We start from the raw sequence: 22,404 nt of genomic DNA, 5'->3' as shown, positions 1-22,404 counted from the left end.
GCCTGTATAACCAAGAAAAACTTCTTAGCTTGGCATTTAAGGTATTCTGTAATAGGACATTAATCTACCTTTCTAGTTTTTCTTTCACTATTTCCCTAATGCCTTAGGCGAACTATTTTATTCAATTTTCTTTATGAAGTTCCTTCTACCTTCAGTGTTCTCTCTACCATGTCTGTCTGCAGAATTCTCTCCACCCTGCAAGGTCCTTACAAAAGGAAGCAGCACACCAACAAGGCACAAGTATACATATGTAACAAACCTGCACGTTATGCACATGTACCCTACAACTTACAGTATAATAATAATAAATAAATTAAAAAAAAAAAAAAAAGGAAGCCTTCTGTGTATTTACAACTTAATGGTACTTACAGCCTTAGGTTATAGATGTTTATGCGTTGATCTCACTTTCCTACGTAATTGTAAGTGCCTTGAGAGGAATTACACCGTCAAAGGTAATCATCTTTTGTCCCTGAAACACCTAGCACAGTGATAATTTAATACGTTATTGTTATCGTATCTGCAAATGGCGGGAGAACCTTGGGATGGAAAGATCAGTTATCTTTAGAAAGATTATCTTACTGATCACTGGGAGACCTTTAGGAAATTATCGCATGGCAACTACAGAAGAAATGAGAATCTTAAGACTAAGGGCTAGGACCTTTTGTTAAAGCTAATGATGTAATCATAGGTATCTAATCCTCTCTTTCCCAGACCCATGGAAATGCCCAAGAAAATGTGAAAATAGGGGAAAACCCTCAGAAGCTTGATAGGAAGCCATGCACTTGCCAAAACTTGGAGGGGTTTCCGCTGAATGCTGTGCCAATGATATTGGATGAAAAGAAGAGTAGTCAGTGCCAGAGGGAGAATCCTGCAATGGTAAGCGCTGCTTGCCAGGGGAGCAGGCAAGGGTCATGCTCACACATGTGCCACACATTATGTTATGCACTCTTTGTGCCTCATCACATTTAGTTTTCTTGTCAGCCTTGTGAGAGATGGAGATTGTCTTCATTTTTCGGGTGAAGAAACTGAGACCTAAAAGGGCACACAGTTTGTAAGTTATGTCAGGCCAAGTAAGAGTAAGAAGAAAGACCAAAAGAAACAGTTGAGAAGGAAAAAGTATTAATAGTGATTATGTCTGGGTGGTAGGATTTTAGGTAATTGGTATTTTTCTTTATATCTTTGTGACTTAACTTTTTTTTTTTTTTCAGTTATCAACTTTAATGTCGACTGAACATAACTCCACAATCTTTTACTCTGCTTTAGTTCTCCTGCTGTGGCTCTTCACTGGACCTTGGCTAAATGGATATTCTCCCTGCTACTTTCTGATCACATCCTCCTGTCCTTCCAGCTTACTTTTCAATTATTCCCATGCATGATTATTTTATTTTAGTGGGGCCTCTGTATGCCATTGAATTCTCTCTACTAAAATCCTCAGACTCCTACTGTCTTAACTCAGATTCCTCCTGTCCTCACTTCCTACCTGCTAAGTTCAGGTTATCACCCAATATTTCCTTAACTTTATTTTCCCACTTTTTCTACTTTCTGAAATGTCTGACCTCCCTCCTCTTTCCTTCTACTTTCAGGAGTGGGCCTTGCTGCTGAACTCAGAGAATGCAGGAGCTATCAGATATTAACTGTCTGTACTTCTGACTCCACATTCACAGAGCCTTTCTTTGTACCCTTACCCTTTCCCCCACTCTCTTTGCTTCTATTACAACAGAAAAACTTTTCCTTCCTGCCCTTTAGGGCCAGTTGTCCCACCATCCAGGAACGTTCCACCATCCCATCTCTTCCCTGCATTAGGCATTCATTAAGTATGCTTTGTAATAAACATGGAATACTTTCATAAATAGAAAATTAGTAACAATTCTTTCTGGGTAAGAATATGGGATTGAGTAATAGACTCTAGAATAATTGTGTTAGAGAATGTTAGTTAACCTAGAAAATTCCTCAGCATTTAGTTTCATAATGATTCTATCTACTCTAAGTGTATTTCATATGGTATGAAATGTTACAGTTCCTCTTAAGAACAGTATTTTGTCTATTTAATTACAATATGTCTCATTTTATACATTTTTTCTTTACATACTGTTTAGATCTACCTTTAACTTTCTTTGGGCAGGGGGACTATGACCTGACTTTTTTTTCTTTTTTCATAGCTGGAGAACACATTCAAATCAGTTATTGCACAAATTGGACCTGGAGGAACTATCAGTTCAGAACTAAAACATAAGATAAAATTTGTAAGTAATTTCTGTTTCTGTGAGACAATAATAATTGATTTATAAATTTATATATCATTTGTGGTTGAGTTTGTCTGCAAGTATTAGTTTACATCTAATCTTTTCTAATATACTGCAAACTAAGTGACAATTCTTTTAGAATAAGAAAAAGAAACAAAATACGCACTCCTAAAAATTTTTAACGTAAAACTATTTAGCAAATAAGTTCTTCCATAAGTTCTGTCTTCCTTTCCTTCTTCCCCCATCCCAATAAATCACTGTTGACAGATAGTTCAAGATCTTTCCAAATGCCAATTTTATAAATGTACATTAAATATTATTCTAGTGTGTGGTATCCCATTATATTGATGTACCCTGTTTCATGTAGAGATCCATGATTGATTAAAGTTTTGGTGTTTTTATCTTTGGCTGTGGAAAAAGTACTCCAGTTAATGTCCATGGACATTTTTCTAGAAGTGGAATTGCTAGTCAGAGGCATCTTATGTTTTGATTATAAATATTACTAAATTGCCCTCCAAAATGCTTGAACAAATTTATACTCCCACTGACAGGTGTTATTATCCAATCACATTGTTTTAGTTTATCTCTTTGATTTTCACATTAAGCATCTTTTCATATGCTTAGTAGTCATATATATTTTTTATGTGAATTGCCTGTTTATGTCATTGGTCTTACTTGTTTTGCCTTACTAATAAGGGAAAGCTCTTTGGTGTTATGTATTGAGCCAAAGAGTTATGTACACTTAAATTTTTGGTGGGAGCTGTTAATCTTGCTTCGAGTAATCAAGGTGCTATTACAACTTGTACTGCCTTATATTATTCCATTTCAACTGTCATGATTTTACTAGGAGAGATGTAAAAACCTTGATGCATTCAGGCCCTGTTTTTGTCTGTTTGTTTAGACACTTGAGCAAGTGTCCAATCATTATTTGGTAAAAGATGTTCAATATGACTTTTTTTTTTTTTAAAGAGATGAGGTCTTGCTCTGTCACCCAGGCTAGAATGCGGTGGTGCAATCATAGCTCACTGCAACCATCAACTCCTGGGCTCAAGCAATCGTCTCGCATCAGCCTCCTGAGTAGCTGGGACTACAGGTGCATGCCACCACACCCAGCTAATTAAAAAGGTTTTGTAGCGACAGGGTCTTGCTGTGTTGCCCAGGCCTGTCTTGAACTCCTGACCTTAGGCATTCCCCAACCTCAGCCTCCCAAAGGCTGCGTTTACAAGAGTGAATATGATTTTTTTGTGGTACCAAAAATTAGAGAAAAATTAGGCATTAATTTTAAAGGATTGGTTATTTATCGATATTGGATATTCTCCAAACTAGGGATGTCATGTAGCTTATAAGAAAGTTTATGTATGTCTCTCTTAGTTTACATGGAAGTTTCTCCTTGACATATTGTTGGACTTTAAAAGCAGGTTTTAGAGAATAGTGTGTTTAGAATTGTTCTTTCATATAAAATCATGAATAACATATATGCACACATACAGGGGTTTCTGAAAGGATGTTTCTTTAAATATAGCAATGGCTGTCCCTGGGTCACAGGATTTTGAAATAATTTTTACTTTATATTTTTCTGAAGCTTGAATTAGAATTTTGTATAAAATATATCTGGAAAAATTTAGAAAACAAAGATTTTTATACTTTATTGGGATCGAGTAAGTCTACTTTCAGGAAATTATTCTAAAAATCGTTGAACCTAGTGTGCAGAACTCAGGCATGAGGATAATCATTGCAATATTTGGGATGAAAAATAAGAAACAAAATAGAAGATCAAATAAATTTAGGTGTCTTTAATATTTTGAAATATCTGTGGCCAGTAAAAATGTTTATCTGTTTTTACTGACATGGAAAGATGTCTTTGGTATGATACTTAAAAGCTGGCTATAGAAATATTGACTTATTTTAATATTAAATAGATATTTTGATGTTCATTATGGACAATAATGCTGTTTACAGATCTTATTTTTGCTTAACTGTATTTTCCAAAGTTTTTTGTAGTGTTTATTGCATTTCTTTTCTAGTAATTAAAATGATTGAAATTGTGCTATAGGATGTTTTATGTGAGCTGAAGTTAAATGTGTTAGCTGAGCTTAAAGAAGTGTAGGAATTTCTGGAGAGTTGTGGTATTGCAATATCATGTAATAATGATTTCTCAAATCTGGAAATGTTGGAAATCACAGTCTCTTTTGTTCTGATGCTTTTTAAAACTGGAAAATCATTTTTTAAAAAACAATGTAATATGACTAAAATTCATTTAATGATGTTACTTTTTCCTTTGTTATTTGTTTATATTATTTTAATATTGTGTCAGTCAGCATTTCAGTTGTGTCTATATTGTATTTCACTTTCTATTTATTAGGTTGTATCTAAGTTCCCAGAGGGTTTGTTTATTTCTAAACTGCTTGGAGAGTATGAGGTAAGTGTTTTGCTTTTCCCCAACCCTAATTTTTTATGGTTTATATTTCTTGTGATAGATGGAAATTTTGTAGCTACTCCTTGGATTCTCCAGGTCTGTACTCTAAAATGGAAGCATTTTGTTTTGCATTTTAGTGCCTTTATTATGAGACTTGAGAATATGATATTTAACAAATAGTTGATTATGTATAGGAAGGATATTTTTACCACTTGTTGTTACAATATTATTAGAATAAAGATTATCTCATTAATGTCTGACAGTATTATACCAAGTGTCAGTGGGGATGCAGAGAAGCAGAATACCTCATACACTGTGTGTAGGACAAAATGCTCTTAGGGAGCACTTTGGCATTATCAAGTAAAGTTGAAGGTGTGCACCCTCAAGGATCCAGTAGTTCCACTTTTACATTTGCACTCTAGAGAAACTCTTGCACATGTACACATGAAGACGTGTAAAGAAGTGCACAGCACAACATAGGAACAAATGAGAAACAAATGGTCATCAGTAGGATAGTGGATATTGACATTTATACAATGGAATTGTATGTAGTAGTATAAAATAAATCTGCTCTGCAACATGGATGATTTTTAAAACCATAATATTGAGTGAAAAAAAATCAAGTTGGAGAATAATGCAGATAATGCCATATATCCAGTTTTTAAAAAGATAAGTCCTATACATATGTTAACTGTGTGCCAGGCTCTATTCAGAGCATCTTCCATATTGAGATATGTTCGTTTTGTTTTCACAACAAATAGAGGCACAGAGAAGTAACTTGCTTAAACATCAAACATCTGGTAATAGGTGGAGCCAAGATTTTAACCTGGGCAGTCTGGCTTCAGAATTCTAACTCTTAACTACTGTGCCATGAAAACTGAAGGATATTTATAGGTAAAAACATAGATACTGTGAAATAGTATAACCTAATGGTTAAGATACATAATTCTATGTGCTATCTTATAGACAATATGTTAGGTCAAGATAATACCTACTTTATAGAGTTTTGTGAAGTTTAAATGACTTAAAAATGAGGCACTTAGAACAGTGTCTGGCACATAAGCTCTGCTCAGCTCTCTGCCTGAACTTTAACTGCACATGCTTGGGGCAGACATAGAGCAGCCTCTGTTCTTTTAAGGCTGGAAGAACTGAAGATATTTCAGCTGTTGCCCAACACAGGGTGGCAGATTTTGGGTTGAAGTTCAGCCAAACTTAAACAATACTGTCCAAAGGAGCATAAAAGATTCCAGATTCTCTACAATACATCTATCATGATGCCTGGAACACAAACCAAAATTACTAGATATAGTAAGAAACAAGAAAATGTGACCCTTTGACAAAGAGAAGGTAATCAATGGAAACCCTGAGATGGTGCAGTTATTGAAGTCAGCAAAAAAGGTTTTAAAGTAACTCTTTTAACTATATTAAAGGATATAAAGGAATATGTATTCAGAGTGAATGAGCAGATAAGATATTTCAGTGCAGAAAAAGAAACTATAAAAACCAAGTGATTTTCACAACTTAAAATATCTGAAGTAAAAAAATTCACTAATACATTGAAAATGGCAGAAGAAAGCATTAGTAAACTTCAAGACAGATCAATAGAAATTATCCAATTTGAAGAACAGGGAAACAAAACAGAACTTGAGTGACCTGAGACCTGTGGAATAATACCAAATGGTCTAATGTATCTATTAATATAATTGGAGCCCAAGAAAGCACAGCAGAAATATATTTGAAAAAATAATGACCCAAGTTTCCCAAATCTTGTGAAAGAAGTTTATAAATCTAAGAAGCCCAGAAAACCCCAAACAAGTAATACAGAGAAAACCTTACATAGGCACATCATAGTAAAAATGCAGAAAACCAAATATAAGTAGAAAATTCTGAAAGCAGCCAGACTAAAAATAACACACTTCATACAGGAGAACAGTGATACAAATGATGGCTGACCTCTTGAAGCAATGCTAGAAGACAATGGAATGACATCTTTAATGTACACAAAAGAAAAGTACTGTTAACCCAATATTTTATATCCAGTGATAATATCAAGAATGAAGATGATAAGATAGACATTTTCAGGTAATCAGAATTGCAAGCAGACTGATACTATAAGAATGCTAAGTAACATTCTTCAGGCTGAAGGAAATAATGCCAGATTGGAACCTTAATCTTCAGGAAGGATTGAATAAAGGATGTAGTAAATATCTGGGCATATATGAAAGACTGCCTTTTTTGATCAGTTAAAATATATGACTGTTTAAAGCAAAAATTACAGCATTAAATAATTGGGTTTATAACATGAACATGTAATGCATATGAAAACTACTGCATAATGAGTGGAGGGGCAGTACCTGGAACTATAGGGTTGCAAGATTCTTATATTTTATTTGAAGTGGTACAATAAGACTGAAAAGGATGTATGTTGGTTTTGCTGGTGAATTCTGTAAAACATTTAAGGAAGAAATTATATTAGTCATATACAGATTGTTTCTTAAAATAGCAGATAATATTCCCCAACTCATTCTTTTTTTTTTTTTCCTTTAAAGAGTCACTGTCACCCAGGCTGGAGTACAGTGGCATGATCTTGGGTTACTGCAGCCTTGAACTTCTGCTCTCAAGTAGTCCTCCTGCCTCAGCCTCCTGAGTAGCTGAGACTACAGACATGTGGCGCCATGCCCAGCCAATTAAAACAAACTGTTTTAGAGACAGGGTCTCACTGTGTTACCCAGACAGGTGTTTAACTCCTGGCCTAAAGCAATCCTCCTACCTCAGCCTCCCAAAGTGCTGAGATTACAGGCATGAGCCACCATGCCTGGCCTCCCCAACTCATTCTATGAATACATTGTCCTGCTACTAAAGCTTGACATAGACATTACAAGAAACCAATTAGGACATGTTTCTCATAACGTGGACACAAAAAGTCTATTACAAAATAGTAGTAAATTGAATTCAGCAATCCCTGAACAAGAGGGGTTTATCCTCAGAATGCAAAGTTAAAGTAACATTTCAAAAGGAATTAAGGTAATTCACCATTTTAATAGAATAATAAGGAAGAAAAGCCATGTGATTATTTTGGTAGCTGCAGAAAAAGAATTATCAAAATTTAATACCCATCCACAATTGAAGCTCTCAGAAAACTAGGAATAGAGAAGAAATTCCTCCTTCTGATAAAGTGCATTGGTGAAAACCTATTAATATACTTGTCATACTCAATGGTGAAACACTGAACAATTTGCCCTTAAAATCTGGAACAGGCAAGTATATCCAGTCATATGGCTTCTGTTCAACATTGTATTGCAAGTTCTAACCAGTGTAATAAGAAAAGGAAATAAAAGGCATGAAAACCCAAAAGAGAAAAAGTTAAACTTTATTTGTAGAAAACATGATTGTTCATGTAGAATATACTAAGGAATCCATGAAAAAAGCTACTAGAACTAGTTTATTAGGTCAAATATACAAGGTTAGTATACAGAAATCAATTGTATCTTCATATGTAAGTAGCAAACTATCAGAAAATGAAATTTTAAAAATTCTGTTTATTATATCGTGAGATTACTTGGAAATAAGTTTAACAAAAGAAACATAAATCATGTACACCAAAAACTAATAAACATTGTTGAGAAGTTGAAGAGTAATAAATGGAGAGGTATTACATACTCATGGGTGAGAAGACTCATTATTGATAACATATGAACATGATAACATTAATGTATGGATTCAATATAGTCCCCATCAAAATTCCTGCAGGCTATTTGTAGATACTAACAAATCCATGAATTTATCTGGCCATACAGTACATGCTTAGGAGATCCACCCATATACACTGAAGTGATTTTTGAGAGAGGTGCCAAAGGAATTCAAAAGGGATAAGAAAGTATTTTCAGCTCTGGGCATGGTGGTTCTTGTCTGTAACCTCAGCACTTTGGCAGGCTGATACAGAAAGATTACTTAAAACCAGGAGCTTGCAAAAATATTTTCAACAAATGATACTGGAACAACTGAATGCAAGATACAACTGAATACAAAAAAAAAGAAAAGAAAAGAAACCCAACCTCAACCTGACACCATGTACAAAAATTATTTCAAGATGTATCATAGACCTAAATGAAAAAATTAAAGCTCTAAAACTTCTAGAAGAATTAAAATATATTAATGACCTGGACAGGCAAAGGTTTCTTAGGATACAGAAGCAGTATTTAGTTAAAAGAAAACTGATAATGAGACTTCATCAAAATTAGCTTCTATTTAGGAGACCCCATTTAAAATTGAATAGGCAGACCACAGACTGGGAAGAAATATTTACAATCATACATCTAACAAAGGACTTATATTCAGAATACATAAAGACCAGTCTATAGCTCCATAATAGAAAGCCAAACAGTTCTTTTTGTAAATGGCCCAAAGGTTTGAACAGAGACTTCACAAATGCAGATATGAGTGACTGATAAACATATGATAAACTCACATTTTTGCTGCAAGTATAAAATGGTACAACTACTGTAGAAAACGTTCTTAAAATTTCCTATAAGTATGTATTTGTCCTTTGACCCAGAATTACACGCCCAGATATTTATTCAAAGTCTGTGTCCTCAAAGACTTACACGATAAAGAGTATTCATAACAGCTTTATACATTATAGCTGCCCAAAACTGGAAATAACCCTACTATTCATCAATAAGGGAATGAATGAAGAGATTGTGGTATGTTTGTACAACAAAATACTATTCCACATTAAAAAGAAGTAAACAGCTGATACATGAACCAGTGTGGATGAATCTGAAAAATAGTTGCTGAAGTAAGTCTCACACAGCAGCATACTGTAGAATGTCTTTTATATGAAATAATACAATAGCCAAAGATAATCTGTGGTGGAAAAAATTGTCTCTAGGGGTGACTGGGAAAGGGAGAACTTTCTGAGGTGATGGAAGTGTTCTGTATCTTGAATAGGGGTTTGGGTTACGCAATTCTGCATTTATCGGGGCTAATTGACTGGGAAACCTAAGTTGTGTGCATTTCACTGTGTGTAAATTTTACCTAAAAGTGAACAGATACTGATTTCTAGTTAATGCTGTAATGCTGGCCTATTTTAGGGTAAAGGCTACTGATGTCTACAGGTCACTTTGAAATGTATATAAAAGATAAGATGGGTTGGTAGATGGATGGATACACAGATGACATAGCAGCTCTATAGTGGTAGAGTTCAGTATCCAGTTCTTTCAACTTTTTCTGTTTGAAATTTTACGTAAGAAAATCTTAGGGAAAAAAAGGAAAGATAAAGATGATTCAAGAGAAAATGACAGGTATTAAGCAGGCAAAGAAGAGCCAACATGAGTAATAAAGCCAAAGAAGGAAACAGAATGAATCCTAAAAACTAGAATTCAAGTAAACCTTACTGGAATGGAAGATTTGAGACTAGTTGGAAGAGCACAATGCGTATCTGACAATATCAACTCAGAATGACCAAATATCAAATTTCTGGACTTAAAAGAAAAAAATTTGTCCTGGGCATTTAAACAAAAACAGCAAGTGACTTATAAAGGAAACAAAAGTTAAATTATTAGACAGTCTCACAGCAATGTTGTAAGCTAGATGAAAAGGGAGTAACTTATTTTATATACCCAAAGCATGAGCCAAAGATTCTCTAGCTAGCAAAACTGACTTTCAGTTCCAGAGAGCCAGACTAGCTATTATCACCATGCAAGAATTCAAGAACTCTTGTTCCCATGAGCCCTTCCTGAGGAATCTACTGGAGAATGAACATCAGAAAACCAAAATCACACTAGAGAGACATTGATAAAAGGACTGAAAGTGAATGCCATTTATATAACTAAGATCAAATGAGGGTTGGGGGGAGAGAATGCAGTATTTAGTGGCAATGTACTCTGCTAATGTAGACAAAGTACAGTTACACAAAATAGTGGAAGAAGAAAGGGTGAGCATATGCAAGATTATTTTGTTTTGATTATATTGGTGGTAGTATTCTGAGACCATTGTTGTATAATTTGATATAAAGCAAATGAATAATTAGGAGATAATTCAAATTGTATATACAAGGATATCCTAGTTACATAAATTGAGTTTGGAACGTCTTGTCATACCAGACCAGCAAGGAAGCTATTTAAAACTAGGTTCACCAATGAGATCACTTGGACTCGGGAAGGGGAACATCACACACCGGGGCCTATCACGGGGAGGGGGGAGGGGGGAGGTATTGCACTGGGAGTTATACCTGATGTAAATGACGAGTTGATGGGTGCTGACGAGTTGATGGGTGCAGCACACCAACATGGCACAAGTATACATATGTAACAAACCTGCACGTTGTGCGCATGTACCCTAGAACTTAAAGTATAATAATAACAATAAAAATAAAAAAAATTAAAAAAATAAAATAAAACTAGGTTCACATTAAATGGCTTAGGAATTCACTTGAAGAATTATTTCAGGCTACAATAAGGATAATAATTGCAATATTTTGAAGCTCATCAAATATATTTAATTCTGTGAGTTTATATGATACTAAAAAAAACTGATGACTCAACATAGAGGATGATGGAACTAATTCACTTTCTTTAAAAATGGTAGCCGGGCGCGGTGGCTCAAGCCTGTAATCCCAGCACTTTGGGAGGCCAAGACGGGCGGATCACGAGGTCAGGAGATCGAGACCATCCTGGCTAACACGGTGAAACCCGTCTCTACTAAAAAATACAAAAAACTAGCCGGGTGAGGTGGCGGGCACCTGTAGTCCCAGCTGCTCGGGAGGCTGAGGCAGGAGAATGGCGTAAACCCGGGAGGCGGAGCTTGCAGTGAGCTGAGATCTGGCCACTGCACTCCAGCCTGGGTGACAGAGCGAGACTCCGTCTCAAAAAAAAAAAAAAAAAAAAGGTAAATAAAGAGAGCCAATCGCTTATCTTGGCATTCCTAAATGAATTTATACAGCTGCATAAGCAAAGAACAGGAGGGGAAGCATACATCTATAGAGTGTTCCAACTAAATAATGAAAAGGAATTGACAGAATGCTGCTATTAAAACTCTCAAAGTAATGCATCTAGAAATTGACTAATAATGGCTCTTAACAACACAAAAAAAAGAGATGACCAGATATTATGTGCCCCTCTTTAGAACATAGCATCACTTACAGTATTGTCAAAGAGATCAAACATAAATCTAATCAAGCCTGTGGGGATATCCATTATGCTAATTTGCAGGAAATAAAGTGTTTGTACTATAAGATTGTCAGACCTTGAGGAAACAAAATCATGTAAACAGGATATATACACATATTTGAAGGCATAAATCTAAACTCTAAGAAAAGGATAATTAAAATTTAGTTGAAGATGGAAGGAAAGTATGGAGGGTGGGAGTAGAAATATATCAATTTCTTTCTTTTCTTTTTTTTTTTTTTTTAAAGACAGGATCTTGCTGTTACCCAAGCTGTAGTGCAGTGGCACAATCATAGCTCACTGCAGCTTCAGCCTCCCGGGTAGCTGGGATTACAGGCACGTGCCACCATGCCCAGCTAAGTTTTGTTTTTTTTTTTTAAGTTGTAGAGGCAGAGTCTCATTATGTTTCCCAGGCTGGTCTCTAACTCCTGGTCTCAAGCAGTCCCTCCTACCTCAGCCTCCCAAAGTGCTAGGATAACAGACATGAGCCTCTGTTCCCAGCCCATCAATTTCTTCATTGCTCATAGTTGGGAGCCAGTAAAGCAGAAAGCATAACAAAGGAATTAGGATAAAATATATCTGACATAATAAATTGACTAACCTTTTAAAAGAAACTGAGTCTCAGGATCAGATAGCAAAACTCAACTGTGTTTCATGTACTGATATAGTAATTGAAAAAAAGCAAGATGTACCTAGTATATGTAATCTATTATGTTGAATCATGTTTGAGTTTTGATAATTTCTGGAACGTTTTAACAAGGAACTGGCAATACTGATTACTTCCAGGGAAGTGATTGCTAGGTGACTGAGGAATTTTTTGTTGTTGTTTTGTTTTTTGCCAATTTAACTGAAGTGTTTATTTTTAAAATAGTTCCTGATTAAACTCACATCCTGCTTTTTAATAATCAGTCACTCAGCATCATTACAGTTTACCAAAATACAGATAAATTCTAAAGGAGAATGTGATTTCTGAATAAGAGCTGTCAAGTCAAAATGATTGAGAAATCCAGATGAGCACTGTGTTCTCATCTGCTTGTTTCTCTTGGTGCAGAGGAGAAAGCTGGAAGATGGCAACTTAACATTTTGATGACCGATTTAGCAGATAACAACCCAATATAAAACTCAAAAATAAATTCACAACATAAATTGAGGAAACCGAAGCTTATTCACTTTAAAAACCAAAAGGATGGAGAATAATATATTAAAATTCAAATGGGAGACTACTTGAAGAGCCAAGATGAGGATACATATCAGAAGGTCTTCCACTGAGAGCATTAAAATTTGTATTAAAATGATAATTTGCACGATAAGTTTTTCAGTATGAAATGCATCTAAAGAATGAAGATAGAAGTCATTCAACAACAAAAAAGTCTCTTTAGATGTAGCAGGTTTTGTTTTGTTTTTTAGGCTCAGAAATAAGCAAATTTGTCACCTTAGGATAATACATACAATAAATGCAACATATTTATTGTCTTTCTTAGAATAATACCTACAATAGCTGCAAAATATGAAGACTGAAGGCAGCTTTGGGAGAACATTTCACTTTTAACCCTTTGGAGTAGATTTTGTTTAATGTTTTAAGAATTTATGTAGGATAGAGTTATTATAGATGAGTGAAACTAAAACAATGTTGGTGATGCTTTTGACTATGGAATAAGTAACTGATGATAGACGGTCCTTTTAAGATATATAAAATGTTTTCTGTTTAAGGAATGTATTCTGTGTGTCTATCCCATATATATTGTCTCCTGTCTTCATTTGGTATGACTTCTCTTCTAAGGCAAGAAAATCAAACTGTATGCTATGGGAAATACACCGATAGATATCTGCTCATTTATTCCAACTTCTTTTTTTTTTTTTTTTTTTTTGAGATGGAGTCTCACTCTGTCACCCACGGAGTGCAGTGGCGCAACCTTGGCTCACTGCAAGTTCCACCTCTAGGGTTCACGCCATTCTCCAGCCTCAGCCTCACAAGTAGCTGGGACTACAGGTGCCCGCCAGCGTGCCCGGCTAATTTTTTGTATTTTTAGTAGAGATGGGGTTTCACCGTGTCAGACAGGATGGTCTTGGTCTCCTGACCTTGTGATCCACCCGCCTCGGCCTCCCAAAGTGCTGGGATTACAGGCATGAGCCACCGTGCCTGGCCTTTATTCCAGCTTCTAAGGCGAAATAATAAAATTTAAGGAAATATTTTTAAACAATAATTTCTCTACATGTTGAAAGTGATATTGAATATTATCTTTATTGGAAAATAGAGAAATGCCAATGGTTTTATTACAACTGTTGTAATTTGTGCATTCCCTTCTTGTTTTTTTTTTAAAGAAGACTTGCTTTATATTCAGACGTTAAAAATGAGAAGTGAAAAGCGCCCACCCTAACTTTTACTTTAGTTTACCACATGCTCTAAAAGGAACTTGACATTGACCTAGAAGTTTTATGGTAAGGGATTATTGGTCACTTGGTTTGTTTTGTACTGGTATGGAAGTGAGCCTTTACTCTTTAATACTTGAGTTCATTGACCATTTCAGATTTAGTTTGGTTGTCCAAGGACAACTGTATATGTTATATATCTGTTATCTGATGCTGTTTCATGTAATTTCTATTTTCTTGTGACAGGTGATTTTTAAAGAGCAACTATCACCAAAAAAATTAGGCTTCTTAAATGTGACAGAACTTGTTGGAGCTCTTAGTGACATTCTCCATGTTGAGTTCAGGGAAGGACAGCAAGACTTACTAGTATTTGATGTGGATAAGAAGCCTCTACCACCTGGTGAGTAGAACTACAGTATGATGCAAACCTCATTTTTATTGTCCTCATGAGGACAAAGAAAACACGAAATAATGCCTAGCCATGAAATGTTTTATATAATGACCGCCTTTCTGGTGGCATTTGTTGTAATAAGGTTAATCTGTATTATTAATAAAAATTATCTGAATTTTAAAATTTTGCTTTCTTTGGCCGGGTGCAGTGGCTCACATCTGTAATCCCAGCACTTTGGGAGGCCAAGGCGGGCGGATCACAAGGTCAGGAGATCGAGACCATCCTGGTTAACACGGTGAAACCCCGTCTCTACTAAAAATACAAAAAAACCAGCCGGGTGTGTTGGCGGGTGCCTGTGGTCCCAGATACTCAGGAGGCAGAAGCAGGAGAACGGCGTGAACCCAGAAGGCGGAGCTTGCAGTGAGCCGAGATCATGCCACTGCACTCCAGCCTGGGAGACAGAGCGAGACTCTGTCTCAAAAAAAAAATTTTTTTTTTGCTTTCTTCATTGTGTAGATTTTTTGATAATTCTGAAGGAAATAAAGTTTCTAAAATGGTGATCTGATAGTGCAGTGGTTCTTTTTTTTTTTTTTTTTTTTTTTGGAGGCGGAGCCTCGCTCTGTTGCCCAGGCTGGAGTGCAGTGGCCGGATCTCAGCTCACTGCAAGCTCCGCCTCCTGGGTTTACGCCATTCTCCTGCCTCAGCCTCCCGAGTAGCTGGGACTACAGGCGCCCGCCACCTCGCCCGGCTAGTTTTTTGTATTTTTTAGTAGAGACGGGGTTTCACCGTTTTAGCCAGGATGGTCTCGATCTTCTGACCTCGTGATCCGCCCGTCTCGGCCTCCCAAAGTGCTGGGATTACAGGCTTGAGCCACCGCGCCCGGCCTAGTGCAGTGGTTCTTAACTCAGGCCATGCATCAAAAGCTTTTTAGAAATATATGGAGATGCAGAATAAATGGGTGTGCGTTGGGACCCAACACTTGTATTTTTTAAAATAAACTTTCAATTTTAGGATAATTTTAGTGTTACAGAAAAATTATAAAGGTAGTACAGAGTTCCCATATACCTGTCACCCAGTTTCTTCTAATATTAATGTCTTATTTACCATGATACATTTATCAAAACTAAGAAATTAACGTTATACATTGCTAGTAACGAAACTCCAGACTTTATTCTGATTTTACCAGTTTTTCCAAGAATGTTCTTTTTCTGTTTCTGTATCCACTCCAGGATAATACCACATTGCATTTAGGGCACTTGATTTGTGTTTTGTTTTTTTGGATGGGGGAACCTTCTTTTTCTTTTGAAGTTTTTATTGAGATAATTTTAGATTCACATGGAGTTGTAAGAAATAATACAGTATGATCCCTTCTTACCTTTACCAGTTCTCAAATGGCAACACCTCCACAAAACTAGATTACAGTATGGTACTTGTATTTTTTTTTTTGAGGGCGGGAATTAACATATCTGAATTTCCAGGTGCGTAGCGATCATTTCTAATCAGGTTTGGGGTGTTTCGGGTAAACGAGATTACGCCACCTGCGCCGTTTTTTATTTAATGAGGCAGGGTTTCCCGCTGGGATTTCTTTGGGTCCGGAATCTCTAACAAAGCCAGTTCAACCGCCTCAGGCCTCAGTGCCGGATTCAGGGCTGATGCTTCCAGACAAATTACGCCGAGCAGGTGGATTGCTGGTGGAGACGGTTTTTGCTGATCGCCGCCAGACCAAATTCGTGATCCAGAAATGCGGGCCTGATGGAGAACTGTTTCATCCCCAGAGGACACCCTTCAGATCATTTCGGCCTCCAGAGTTTTCAATGAATATGTGAACATAGATGAATCTTTTTTTTTTCCAATCCCACCAGCTTGCGTACTTGTTAAAACAATTCCAACAATGGGAGTAACTATGTTAATAATAGTTTTTAGTGTGTTTATTTCTGGACCTCTTCTGTATGATATAACTAATTATCACATGTATAATTTTTCCTACACAAAACAGTAGTATATAAATACAAGTTTACCTCAACTTTTGATGGGGTTCTGTCCCAATAAACCCACCATAAGCAGACAGTGCATTTAATACACCTAGCCTACTGAACATCAGACCTTGGCCTGGCCTACCTTAAACATGCTCAGAATACTTACGTTAGCCTACAGTTGGGCAAAATCATCTAATACAAAGCTTATTTTATACTAAAGTGTTGAATATCACCTGTAATTTATTGAATACTGTACTGAAAGTGAAAAACAGTGTTGTATGGGTACTGGAAGTATGGTTTCTAATGAATGTGTATCACTTTCATACCATAAGAAAGTCAAACCACTGTGGACATCTGTATTGTGTGAATCCTCGTTTCTTACACTTCATATACTGTGGATGTTTTTTGTATTAGTACAAACAAGCTTATTTCATCATTTGAAATTACATATAATTATAATGTACTTAACCAGTCTTCTACTGATGGACATTAGGATTGTTTCCGTTTTTCACCATCACAAAAAAATACAGTGACAAATATTCTTGTACCTACATCTTTGTGTACTTATGACTTCATTTTTTAAGTAGTCACCATGCTTGTAGGTCTATCTGGAGTCTGTTTTTTTTTTTTTTTTTGTGGTGGAGTCTTGCTCTGTTGCCCAGGCTGGAGTGCAATGGTGCGATCTTAGCTCACTGCAACCTCCGCCTCCCAGGTTCAAGTGATTCTCCTGCCTCGGCCTCCCAAGTAGCTAGGACTACAGGCGCCCGCCACCATGCCCAACTAATTTTTGTATTTTTAGTAGAGATGGGGTTTCGTCATATTGGCCAGGCTGGTCTCGAACTCCTGACCTTGTGATTCTCCTGCCTCGGCCTCCCAAAGTCCTGGAATTACAGACATGAGCCACCGCACCCGGCCCGGAGTCTGTTTTAATGTGCCAGTCTCTTGTAGTTATCATACACATGTAAATTTGAACACAATACGTTATTAACTTTAACATTTCCTAAGAATTAAGGAATTGTATTATGGAATGTTAAGTAGGTACATACATTCTATGTTAAGCAACGAAGAATGTTCCCTGTTTAATTTGAACAAGAAGTAAATTGAAATCAAGATGCTGAAAAAAATTAAGTCTTTTACTAAAGTTTAAGATACCTTATCAGATCACAAGCCTCCCTCCCCCAGCACAAATAATTTAAGATTTGTTCCCATCTAGAACTTCCCTTATATTTCGCCACACGGAAAGGTCTGCAAAGACAGGTTTATATCTCTCATTTATCATTGTCTTTCCAGCATCTGGTGTGTTGAAAGTGCTTAGTAATGGTTGTACAGCTATTTAACAAATATGCATAGGCTGCTGTATTGGCCATTTGAGATGGAGTTGTTTCATCAGTCAGAAATTTGTGTTCAGTTCAATCAGATAAGAAAATAGAAGCCAAAGCTTGTGTCTCCAGTCCACCTAGAAATTCATTGTCTACTGTTGCTGTCAAAGAGACTGTATGGAATTGCCCTTCAAAAAAACAAAAAGAGCCACAACAGAAGATTTGCAAGAAGCCTAATGTGGTAGTAAAGCCTTTACAGCTGGTGAGTGAGGTTTAAAGACTTTGTGCACTGGATATTCAGCACTATGGAAAGTAAATGTATGTTTCTTTAAACCAAAATTCTTTTTAGAAAAGTCTTATTTCTGGATATATCATTTATTAGACGAAATCATCTTTGTACTGAAGTTATATCATATAGCATTCTTTCTAGTTTTCAGTGTTTTATATAGCTTGCTTTTCCTCAAGGCTCATTTTAAAGTTTTCAGATGGTGTTGAGAGTTGACAGCTCTCTCATGATGTCTTGAAAACCCACAGGGGCTTTAGAGGGAAAAATTGAGAGGCTCCGTTTTGGCTGTGTGCCTCAACACTGCTGCAAATTGCCTCTACACCCATCCTCAATTATAGGGTGCTTTTTTTTTTTCTTTTATTGCTTCCACACACAATTCACCATTTTTGTGTTTTCATCTCCCGTTACTTATTTTGTTGTTATTAAGGATCATTGCTTGCTCTTTTCCCCTTCTACCCTCTCTACCTGGTTTCTTTCATGGAAGGAAAAAGTTTTGTTTGGAGAGCTTGCTATATTTTCTGGAGGAAAATAGAAGGCCTAGAGGAAAACAGTATGTTTCAGAATGAGAGCATTTGACAAATCCTGCTTTTGATTGGAAGACTAGTCTGCAATTTAACCTATTAAAGTTACCTTTGACTGCCGATATGTTTGAGTAGGACTTCACTTGGTTCAGCCTGAATGTTTGAAGTATCGTATTTTCAATTTTGTATAGGGCAATTGTGTAACACTTTAAACTCTATACCTAATGTCATAAGGCTGTAGTTTTCATATTTTAACATAGGTAAGAATCACCCAGAGAATTTTTTTAAATGCATAATTGTGGGCCCCATTCCCAGGCCTTCTGAATCAGTAAGTCTGGGCTAGAGTTCAAGAATCTGTATTTGTATAATTTCCCAAGTGATTCTGATAAAGGTGGTTCATGAAATATACTTTGAGAAACATGCCATGGGGTTGGAAATGTCACCAAGAGATTTTTAATGTTTTTTTTTCTTCCCTAACTTATAGCAAGTAGAAACAAACAAATCACAGCTCAACCTGGCAATGGCAAATCATGACATCCCGCCAGATGCTGTGCCGGACAAGAAATTATGCAGACTCCCACCATTAGACACCAGTTCCCTTGTAGGGGTCTTTGTGGAGTATATCATCTCTCCCAGTCAATTCTACATCCGGATCTATAGCAGGGATTCGTCAGAGTTACTCGAAGACATGATGATTGAAATGCGGTAGGAGTCTGTCGTTTTCAATGTGTTTTTCACGTATCTCTTTTTTTGTTGTTTTATTTAACTTTTTTTTTTTTAATACTTTAAGTTCTAGGATACATGTGCACAATATGCAGGTTTGTTACATATGTATACATGAGCCATGTTGGTGTGCTGCACCCATTAACTTGTCATTTACATTAGGTATATCTCCTAATGTTATCCCTCCCCTCTCCCCACAATAGGACCCGGTGTGTGATGTTCCCCTTCCTGTGTCCAAGTGATCTCATTGTTCAGTTCCCACCTATGAGTGAGAACATGTGGCATTTGGTTTTCTGTTCTTGCAATAGTTTGCTGAGAATGATGGTTTCCAGCTGCATCCATGTCCCTACAAGGGACACAAACTCATCCTTTTTTATGGCTGCATAGTATTCCATGGTGTGTATGTGCCACATTTTCTTAATCCAGTCTGTCACTGATGGACATTTGGGTTGATTCCAAGTCTTTGCTGTTGTGAATAGTGTCACAATAAACATACATGTGCATGTGTCTTAATAGCAGCATGACTTATAATCCTTTGGGTATATCCCCAGTAGTGGGATGGCTGGGTCGAATGGTATTTACTAGTTCTAGATCACATATCTCTTAAATCAGCAGTTCTCAAACTTTTTGGTTTCAGGACTCCAAGAGAGCTTTTGTTTATCAGTATTTATTGTATAGAAATTAAAACTGTAAAATTTTAATATTAAAATAATTCTTGTGTTAATATAAATAACATTTTTATGAAAATAACTTTATTTAAAAATTTAGAAGGGTGGCATTGTTTTATACTTTCACAGATCTCTTTAATGTCTGGCTTAATAGAAGAAAGTTGACTTTTCATATTTGCTTCTGCATTTAATCTGTTGAGATATGTTGTTTTGGTTGAAGTATCTGAAGACATCTGGCCTCACACCAATGTGTAGTCTGGGAAAAAGTATTTTAACAGCTTTTTCAGAAAATTGTGAATATGCTTTTTTGATAGTATGCTAAAACTTGAGAAATGGTAGTTTCTCAAATGTTGTTTGGAATTTGAACTTTTTGTACTCTATTATGTTAAACCCCATTGGTCTGCCTTTACAATTTGAATGAATCTAAGACTGGCTGTGTAATTGCTGGCCCTGGTGCAAAATTAAAATGCAGGGCTCCCTGTTTAAAAGTTACTAATTTCAAGATGGCAACAGCAGAATATTAAAGCAAGGACAAAGCTGCTTCTAAGCATGGATTCAGACTATCCCTGAATGGGTCATACAACTTTATAATACCATGTATTGGTCATTTGGAAATAACTAGTTTGCTGAATTATGCGGATCTTCCAAATGTTCACACATTTCATTATGCAGTATAAAAATATCACATTAATATCATCACTGATCTCATAAGAAAAGTATTTAGTATTGGGAAGCTGTCAAGCTCACAGTGGTGGATGCAACATTTCCAAAATCTTTTTACTCAAAAGTTTGATTTTTATCATTGACAACGTGTACTGTGAGTTGTTTTCCTTGAAGTGACAAGCTTGCTTCATTGTTGAAAAATGTGTGTCAAAAACTCAAGTCTGCTTTCTGGTGGTTCTTTAAAGCAAAAATGATATGAAAGAAATGGCTAGTTCATCTTCCAGGTCAAAATCATGTTTGTGGACTATGAGAACTACTAACTTACATTATCTCTTTTCTCTACTAAAAACTGTCCTTTGATAGCAAACACCATGTAAAATGTGGACATTTTCAACCACTTTAGATTTATTCATGAACAACAATGTCTGATTTATATATTGTTTTTATAGAAGAATAATTTATTTCATTTTATTTTGTATCTCAAAAAATATTCCATGTTTTAAACTTGACAACAGTATGTATTCTTCTACTCCAGGACACCTGGTGTAATGTAAGTCGCATAATCACTTAGTAAAAATATATATTCCATTCCAGTATGCCTATGGGACATTTGTACATGTTTTAAAAGCACACTTGCTGGCTCTGTGACCTTGAAGTTACTTTACTTCTCTGGGCCTAGTTGTCTTATCTCCAAAATGAGATAATAATAGTACCTACTTCACAGAGTTCTAAAAATTAAAGTAATTGGAGCATAGCCCAAATGTTGGCGGCTATTATTATTAATACTATAGACTGGGTATAGTGTGGTTCATGCCTGTAAACTTAGCACTTTGGGAAGCCAAGGTGGGAGGACTGCTTGAGCCCAGAAGTTCAAGATTCATTTGGGCAACATAGTGAGACCCTGTATCTACAAAAGAAATTTAAAAATTAGCTGGGCATGATGGTGCATGCCTGTAGTCCCAGCTCCCCAGGAGTCAAGGCTGCAGTGAGTCATGATTGTGCTACTGCATTCCAGCCTGGGCAACAGAGTGAGACCCTGTCTGGAAAAAAAAATACTGTAACTACTGTGTGTGCTTGGTGTCAGAATGTTGAGGCACTTGCACTACAAGGATAAGTAAGACATGGTCCTTTGCCTTTGTGAATACCATGGTTAGCTTAGGAAGATGGGAGATACATGGGATATTGTAAAAGGAAGTCATTCTGCCTGGGCAAGGTTGGGGAAAGCTTCACAAAAGAGATAATTGAGCTAGGCCTCAAAAACAAGAATTTGCCAGTCAAGGAGGTTATGAGTAGGTATAATCAGGTCCAGTCGTTGGAACCAAGGCCAACATTAACAAAGGAGTAAGTGGCGTGCCTTGGAAACAGCAATAAGGAAGTGACGTTAGCACCAGGTGAGGTTGCAGGAGTCGGGAAGTGGGAGACAGTGACTGGATGTGATGCCGAAAGACTAAGAAAAAGCTAGATTCTGAATACCATGGGAAGATGTTTTATCTTATTCTGTAGACAGTGGGGAAGCACTGATGGTTTTAAGAAAGCCATTGGAGTGAAGGGACAAAGATCTATTGGTGGATTAGTCTTGATGAGAGTGAGACTAGAAAGGAAGAAATAAATAGGAAAATGAAAATTGCCAGGTGACAAGAAGAGTGTTGAGAAGAATAAGAA

General features: G+C 36.4%; 1 protein-coding gene across 10 annotated transcripts in view; it reads left to right on the top strand.

Moving 5' to 3' along the window:
- TDRD5 (tudor domain containing 5) overlaps positions 1–22,404 on the top strand; it is a 94,887-nt gene that overhangs the window by 25,362 nt on the left and 47,121 nt on the right. For 6 of the 10 annotated variants that reach the window (XM_031658116.1, XM_031658121.1, XM_031658119.1 and 3 more), the window contains 6 exons: positions 712–876; positions 2,160–2,243; positions 4,606–4,662; positions 14,442–14,595; positions 17,971–18,143; positions 19,173–19,393. In XM_031658116.1, the coding sequence (XP_031513976.1) occupies positions 712–876; positions 2,160–2,243; positions 4,606–4,662; positions 14,442–14,595; positions 17,971–18,143; positions 19,173–19,393 (854 nt within the window). The remainder of the gene's footprint in view (positions 1–711; positions 877–2,159; positions 2,244–4,605; positions 4,663–14,441; positions 14,596–17,970; positions 18,144–19,172; positions 19,394–22,404) is intronic. The other 4 variants (XM_021930079.2, XM_021930057.2, XM_031658127.1 and 1 more) reach the window with 1 other exon arrangement.

Source organism: Papio anubis, chromosome 1 (assembly GCF_008728515.1).
Source record: "Papio anubis isolate 15944 chromosome 1, Panubis1.0, whole genome shotgun sequence".
Taxonomy (NCBI): Eukaryota; Metazoa; Chordata; class Mammalia; order Primates; family Cercopithecidae; genus Papio; species Papio anubis.
Note: the sequence above shows the minus strand (reverse complement) of the source record. Positions and strands in the feature narration are given on the sequence as shown.